At 37.0% G+C, this 7,952-nt stretch overlaps 1 protein-coding gene across 2 annotated transcripts; it reads left to right on the top strand.

Annotated features, from left to right (window-relative positions):
* Positions 1-319: 319 nt before the first annotated feature.
* On the top strand, positions 320-7,089 carry LOC104246615 (uncharacterized). 2 transcript variants are annotated; one of them, XM_009802462.2, is made up of 8 exons: positions 320-436; positions 1,629-1,921; positions 2,241-2,312; positions 2,733-2,800; positions 4,105-4,258; positions 4,993-5,076; positions 5,194-5,283; positions 6,565-7,089. In XM_009802462.2, exons 2-8 carry the CDS (start codon positions 1,649-1,651, stop codon positions 6,754-6,756), a joined length of 933 nt encoding a protein of 310 aa, XP_009800764.1. In that variant the 5' UTR covers positions 320-436; positions 1,629-1,648; the 3' UTR covers positions 6,757-7,089. The 2 variants fall into 2 exon arrangements, with proteins under 2 accessions (XP_009800764.1, XP_009800763.1); XM_009802461.2 differs by having other exon boundaries at positions 4,102-4,258.
* The last annotated feature ends 863 nt before the right edge of the window (positions 7,090-7,952 follow it).

Below are 7,952 nucleotides of genomic sequence, written 5' to 3'. Positions count from 1 at the left end.
AAGGGTTGTAGTCGAGTGATAAGTATTTCTTTATATTTAATCAGAGTTTCGGATTCGAGCCCCTGTATATGGATTGTTAGGAAGCGCTTTCTTCAATGTGAGACTTTCCGGTGCGAATCCGAATTTAGTTGGGTAATAATATGGATATTGGATACCAGTTGGGAACCAAAAAAAAGAGATATACGTAATTTTAACTCTCACATGTATCCATAAACTTCGACACAATCCATAAAGTAAAAAAGACTTAACATTAAACTACAGTGCTATAACTACATTTCCTTTTAATCTATTTTATCAATCATCAATTTCTAAGCAACCCCACAAGGAAAAAGTGTAATTGCGACTTTTCTTCATCCGAAAAAGACTCGGTATATATTCATTAGCTTCTAAGTTTTGTCCTCAGAAAAGCAAAACCCATCAAAAATTGAATATCCAGGTAGCTCAAATTCTTATCTTTTCATCTGTATTTTGTCCTAAATTTCCTCAAGATTGTAACTTTCTCGTTTTGGGTTTAAGATTTTACATTTGAGTGAGTTAATTCAGGCACCTCAAATTCATGTGTCTAATTTACACTCTTTAATATAAATTCCTAGTTCAAGATTGTAACTTTTTGTTTTGGGTTTATGTTTTTTATGTTTGGGTGAGTTAATTGGTCCAGAATTTCTTGATTCTTACTTTTTAATTCCCTTTATTGCGATTAATTGAAATTGATCGTAAAAGATGTTAATTTTTTCATCTTTTGATCTACAAAGCTTGAAGTTTCAAGCTTGGTTACTAATTTATGGTCTTGATTTTGTTCCAAAATTTGAATTGAGTTTTGGACTTGCTTTTATAGGTCAATTTGTTAATATGATGTTAGGTTTCAAGCTCGTTTAGCTACAATCCTCCAATTTTGTGTTCAAGAGCACACCATTATAGCTGTATATTTACTAAAATGGGATGGCCCTGAAATCTCAGTTTTATAGAGTTTATTACCTTATCTTGTTGGTGTTACTATGTGTTGTGTCTGCTTCTTTTACTTTTATCTTGGGCCGGGGTCTAATTGAAAAGCCTCCCTGCCTTCACAAGGTAGGGTTAAAGTTTGCGTACCCTCTGCCCCTCCCAGACCCCACTTTGTGGGATTACAGTGGGTTTGTTGTTGTATGGAGTTTATTACCTACCCGAAAAAGAAAGAAGCAATAAGACCCATCCCTCTTGATTAGTCTGCTGCTGTTCTTTGGTAGTGGGATATCTGTTTGGGAATTCAAACTAGGAGATCCAGTTTCCTTGCCGTTTATATGGCATTGTGGATTTTTTATACTAATTGAGAGGAGCCTAAACCTTGTTAGAAGGAAATTAAAGAAATGTACATCTTATGCTTTTCAAATCCCTTTCTCTTGACATGTGATAGTCTTTTTAGTATGTAGCAACATTTATTTGGCAAAATAGGGGGCTAACCTTGTGCAATGCCATACAAAGGTTAAGCCAATCTATACAGCACTAAAGTATACTGAATTCACCAAAACCAATAGCCCTAGTAGTCTGTTATGTGTGATGGTTGGAAAATCTTCTTTTGCTTAGTGCGTCTCCGAATTTTTCCTCTTATACTTTTGTCACGTGAGATGGCTGATGATGTTTGATGATCTTAGGATAAGTTGGTGAATTGCTAATGGAAGAACACTTGGTTTTGTGTGTTGATCGTCTCATCACACCTGAATCTTTGCACTCGCTGCCAAGGTCCGAGGATGCAGAATCCTCTGTTGGCAGATCTTGCTCTCAGGTAGTTGGTACGTCCTCAGTTATTGATGCTAATGACAACGAACATCTAGGAGTTGGAGGTGAAGAAGAGCCATTACTTCAGAATGTGGAATGCCGGATTTGCCAGGAAGAAGATAGTGTGAAAAATTTGGAGGTTCCTTGTCGTTGCAGTGGCAGCTTGAAGGTATCTTTATGAAGTTGGTAAACTTTTATGCTCTTCTTGTTCAATGAGCTTGTTTGCTGCAATTACCTACTAAAGCTGAAAAATGTTTTGTTGTCAGCAATTCATAAAATGTATTTGTATACCAAACTTTTATAGTTCTTTACATTCTCTTTGATTTGCCTTAGAATTTAAAGTCTGGGAGCCATAGAATAGATGAGTTTATTTTATCTCTCTGTGATGCAATGTCCAACAACTATTTTTTTGTACTTATATGAGCTTTTATTGGTAGCCTAACTATTCTTTCTTCATTTCTCATCTACTTCGTTGTTGCAAAATCCAGTACGCTCATAGAAAATGTGTCCAGCGATGGTGCGATGAAAAGGGAGATATAACTTGTGAGATTTGCCATCAGGTATTTCAATGCATAGTCTATTTACCTCGTTCCATTGAGTATGATAATTACCTTTTGCCTCTTCCCTTCCCAAAACATGTTAAGATGATTGAGCCAGAAAAGAGTGAGGGAAGGTGAGATAGTGAGATGTCATAATTGACTCTGTACTAGCCGAGAGTATAGACAACCGTATTTATTTGATGTGTGCCTGCACTTTCCTTCCTCAATACTCTTTCCTGGCTAGAAGGAGTGTCACGAATTCCTATGCAGCAATTCAGCTGTATATTCATTTTCTTACTTCAGAAATATAGGACATTGATACTTTAGAATCACAAATTTGGATAATACTTACTGAAGGAGTTTGTAGTTCAAGTACACGAATTTTTTTCTATCTAGCTGGCAGGCTTACGAAACTTAGAAATTTTTCTGTCTAACCTGCAGCCTTATCAACCTGGCTATACTGCTCCCCCACCGCCTCCCCAATCTGAAGATACAGCCATTGACATTAGGTATGTTCAAGTCATAACTATTTTCTCATCTGTGTACCAAAGTTTATACCATTCAGTCATTCCCCTTAAACTAACTAGAGAGTATTGACACTGTGCGGATTTTGGTAATTACAGCACAAAATATGTGATATATAGTTTTTTTTTTTTTTTACTGTGGGATGCCTTTTCTCCCCTTTTCCCAGAAAAAAAAAAAAAGCGAAGACAACGGATAAGCTTTCTGTTGTTTGTATTTAGGCTTCCCGTGTACTTGAATATGTGAATCTCCTCTGCTTCTTCAGAAACCTCACAATATGCTCAGCTATTTGATAGATTTTAGCAAACATTTTTCACTAACAGAAGCCTTAATCATAGAAAAAAATCATTGGTGTTCAGTGACAGTTACATACTATTTATGTTGATTTTTGTTATTATTTTTTTTTTTTGGCAATCTGCTAGGCAAGTGCCTAGGGCTAGTTTTTATATTAATAAAAGAAAAGAAGAATACAACAATTAGGAAAAGTACAAATAAGGGGGACAATAGCACCGGTATTGTTACCCATATGCCTTGGCTATATAATCACTCATCTGCGCCTCACATTGCCTATGACAGCCTCATGTAGAGGATTCATGGTGTAGCTGCCTGCAAAGTCTCACGAGGGCATATAATCTCATAGCCGTGTGGATAATTTCTAAAGGCATAGGACCAAGGCAACACTAACCGGGCTAAACCTTACCTTACTAATCCTATTGAGGCAAAGAAAAAGCCTCGCTTACTAACAAATTGAGTTCTGCATTAAATTGAGTTGTAGTTAAATGAAAACTCAGCTTCATTGGGATGAAAATATTTTTCTTTTCCCGTGGACCAACAACTATGGCTTCTTAAAAAATACTTAGAAATAAGAGTATTAACTAGCCGCAAAGATCTTTGCCATTTACTGTTCGTATAACATGTTTAACTTTTTATCTTTTGGGATATTTTAATTTTCACGATATATACTATTAGTGCATAATTTGGCCTTGTTACTAAATTTTGTAACATAATCTGATAATTACAATGATGCCACTTTTTGTCGTTAATATCTTCTGCCTATGTTAAGTGATCTGTTCTGACTATTTTTTTTCTGTCCTTAATTCTTTCCATTGACGGTGTTTTTCTGGGTTTATTGTTCAATAAAATCCAGACGCTTTCTCTCTGCTTCTGGTGCCTCTGTGGTCATATAGCAATTGAAATATAAATAGAGCATCTTTTTGCAATCTTGCTGTGTTGAAAAGCTTCTTTTCTGTCTTATGTATCAATGATGAATTCAACCACGTGGATTAAGTAGAGGTTGGACAGTGGGTGGCACTCAGATTGACTTACATGATCCACGACTTCTTGCAATGGCTGCCGCTGAACGCCGTCTTCTAGACGCTGACTATGATGAATATGCTGATTCAAATGCTAGTGGAGCTGCATTTTGTCGTTCTGCTGCTTTAATAGTAAGCAACTGAAGCTATATCATGTAGTTCCATTGCATGGCAAACTTTCTTTTGCTAAGTAGTGGCAAATAGTAATGTTGGGCATGCATTAGAATGGTTCCTCTGGCTAGTATATACATGAATGGATAGAAAAGCTTCTCTTGACAGGAGGGTGGGAGTAACCTTGGTAGTGTGATACATGAATTTCATGTTAAGCTTTGTAATGGTAATTTAGGAATAGACTTCAGAGTGAAATTGAATTGGTTATAGAATTTTACCAAGGATGCATCTTTCAGCTCGTCTCATCGATTTTCATCGTATTGGAGTCATATTTTAGTATTGATATGTAAGAGAAAAAGTTATTTATCAAAAAAAAAAAGAAGATATTAACTCATCCACCCTTTTTCTATATAATTCTATCCTGGTGTTGGTTATTTACACACTCATGCTTGTCTTTCAAGATTCTCCCTGCAAGTTGTTGAAATGGTTTCTTGGTGGAGCTCATGCTTTTGTTCTCCTCTTCTCCTTCTATTACTCTTCTTATTTCTTGTGCTGCTTTTCTTCTGGTTGTCCAATTGGATCAGACATGAGAATTAGTTTCTTGCCTAAATATATTGAAGATTTTTGCGGTACGGCATGTAGCCCTACGTGTTTATGGATGTCAAAACCTGTGGATCTTCATGACAAAGTTTTGTTTTAAATCTTCTTACTTTGTTTGCTCACCTTATTGAATGATGCACTCTGTTTTCCTGCAGTTAATGGCCCTTCTGTTATTGAGGCATGCTCTGACCATTGGAAATGCTGATGAGGATGAGGATGATGTTTCCGTTTTTTTCTCCGTAAGTAGTACAAGGAATATTATTTCTGTTTGTTAGTTTCTAAGATGAGTTTATGACATACTATATACTCTATGGTAAGGAGTGTGGGACTAATGATCTGGTTGATCCTTGACACAGCTTTTCCTACTCCGTGCTGCCGGTTTTCTTTTACCTTGTTACATTATAGCTTGGGCTATCGGTATATTGCAGCGTCGCAGGCAAAGGCAGGTTAGTGACTTTTTTCTGCTTTTTAAGTAACTTCTGTGACTATATTACTCCCTCCCTCATTCCTGTTTGACTGGACATGGAGTTTAAGAAAAAAAGAAAGACTTTTGAAACTTGTAGTTTGTACCAAGACATAGACATTTGTATGGCTAAAATCATCTCATTAGGGGGGTAAATGAGAAGTTTATAGTTAAATTATTTCCAAATATAAGAATGTATCATTCTTTTGGGACAGATTTATAAGGAAAGTGTGCCACATAAAATGGGACAGAAAGAGTTAACATTTGTCTTCATATTTGCACATTTAAGTGATACTTTATGTTCATGCACAATGTGTAAGTCTTATGCTGCAAATCCCTTGGTGTTTTCTGCTTTTCTTGTGGTGGTAATTGTTGATTAGTTGCTATATTTATGCACACTTGTAAGTTTTTATAATACATGCTTTTTCCAAGCTTAACCAACTATTTTGATTTCCATCTTTGGCTATTTATAAAAGTCCAACTTTCATGGATGAAATGTACATTTAATTATTTTTTCTTTTCCTAATAAGTCTTTGTCACCTTTACAATTCTTTAACTTCCAAAGAATTCAAAATCTAAGTTGGCCCTGTCCTTTTTTTCTTTAAAAATTTTCTCCATTAAGTATTAAACACGTTCAGCTTATTGATAGTGATGGAAATAACAGTAGGCAAGTGGTTATATACATTGTGGAAGTTACTGAATGGCCATCTTGAGCATGAGAATGACATCACTACTACTTTCAATATGCAAGTTTTGAGGTTCCGCTGTGATTTCAGGACTCCATTTTCACTACTGGTTAAGTTGAATTAATAAGGATCAGAGAATGTCATTTTGTCATGATAAAAAATTATGGAAACTAATAGCAGGTTCAACATTTGAGAATATTGGTTGTGTTCGACTTGCAGTGTAACCAACATTTGGGTCCCGTTTCTTGTAGACACTTAAAAGTTATATGTAGCATTTTTCCTTACTAATTACATGACTCATCTAAAGGTTAGTTTCTTATTTGCGTTAATTATATTTGAATTATGTATTCTGACAGCATAGATAACTTTTACGCCTGAGTGAACTAATGATTGTATTAGGTACTTGCCATATTTTCAGTCCAACTTTACGATAGGCAAGTATCATTAGATGTCATTGTCTTGTAAGTGACTTGACCGTGTAAATTGTAAGGTTTTTTTTAAGATGTCTGTTTGTAAAGTCGAATACATTCTTTTATTATCTCTTGTGATTCTTTCTTCTTTTCACATCTATAAAGCAGGAGGCAGCAGCATTAGCGGCAGCCGAAGTTGCTTTCCTTCTGCAAGCAGGGCAACATAGGGGCTTGCATGTTGCAGTTGCACCTGGACCTGCGCCACCAGTAGAGCCTTCGACAACACCAGGACGGGCAACAACTCCTCAGGCGGCAATACAACCAGGACAGGTGGCAACTCCTCATCTAGAACCAGTATAAACAGCTTTTCTCTGTTTCCTCTCCTAGCATTTTGAAAAAAGTTGATTGTACTGATGGTAACTTTCATGGCGGGGAAAGTTTTTTTTTTTTTTTTTTTCCATTTCATTTTTAATTATTTGCCAGCTGTATCTTTGCATTGAGAGACGCAGAAGCTCCAAATTTCCTCTCATTCAGTATTCCGTTATGTTCGTACATGTCAAAACATAGCAGCCCCTAGATGGCATTGGAGTCTTCGCCTCCTGGGGTCAGTTACAACTTTATCAGATCTTTTCTTCAAGTGTGTTGATACCATATCTTCACATCATATTAATCGGCTAATATTGTTTATTCTTCTCTAGCGACTTATTAGTTTAGCCATGCTTTTTGCTTCCATTTTTTTGCATAATGTTTGCACTACTGTAATCTCCTCTGAAAACGCGGAGACAGTCATCTTCTATCACTGTGATTTTAGCAACAACAACAACAACGACCTAGTATAATCCCACAAGTGGGGTTTGGAGAGGGTAATATATACGCAGACCTTACCCCTACCCCGAGGGGCAGAGAGGCTGTTTCCAGGAGACCCTCGGCTCAAGAAAGCAACAAGAGACGATATATTAGTACCATCAATAGAATCATAATAAAATAACAGCAATATAAGAAATACGAATTAGATGGAACGTATAATAATAACCAGCAGCTAAAGCCCTGCATCAGTAGATGACCGCTAGAATCATAAAACTAACTCCTAACTGGCTAATCTCACTCTAGTGGCGCTGTAGAAATATTCACAACTTTCCCCTAGCCTACAACCTTAATGCTCGATCTCTACAATTCCCTGTCAAGGGCCATATCCTAAGCAATTCTAAGTCGAGTCATGTCCTGCCTGATCACCTCTCCCCAATTCTTCTTAGGTTGCCCTCTACCTCTCCTTGTACCCACCACAGCCAGTTGCTCACACCTCACCGGTGCATCAGTGCTCCTCCTGTGAATGTACTCGAACCATCGGAGTCTTGCTTCCCGCATCTTGTCCTCCATAGGGGCCATGCCCACCTTCTCTCGAATTTCTTCATTCCTAATCTTATCCATCTTTGTATGCCCGCACATCCACCTCAACATCCTCATCTCTGCTACTTTCATCTTCTGGATTTGTGAGTTCTTAACCTGCCAACACTCAGTCTCATACAATATGGCAGGCCTAACCACTGCTCTATAAA

Source organism: Nicotiana sylvestris, chromosome 6 (assembly GCF_000393655.2).
Source record: "Nicotiana sylvestris chromosome 6, ASM39365v2, whole genome shotgun sequence".
In the NCBI taxonomy this organism is placed as follows: domain Eukaryota; kingdom Viridiplantae; phylum Streptophyta; class Magnoliopsida; order Solanales; family Solanaceae; genus Nicotiana; species Nicotiana sylvestris.
Note: the sequence above shows the minus strand (reverse complement) of the source record. Positions and strands in the feature narration are given on the sequence as shown.

Coding starts and splice junctions, on each gene's coding strand:
- LOC104246615 (XM_009802461.2), top strand. CDS start 1,649: ATGGAAGAACACTTGGTTTTGTGTGTTGATCGTCTCATCACACCTGAA. Junction 2,801..4,101: donor GATACAGCCATTGACATTAG/GTATGTTCAAGT, acceptor ACGTGGATTAAG/TAGAGGTTGGACAGTGGGTG. Junction 5,077..5,193: donor ATGTTTCCGTTTTTTTCTCC/GTAAGTAGTACA, acceptor TCCTTGACACAG/CTTTTCCTACTCCGTGCTGC.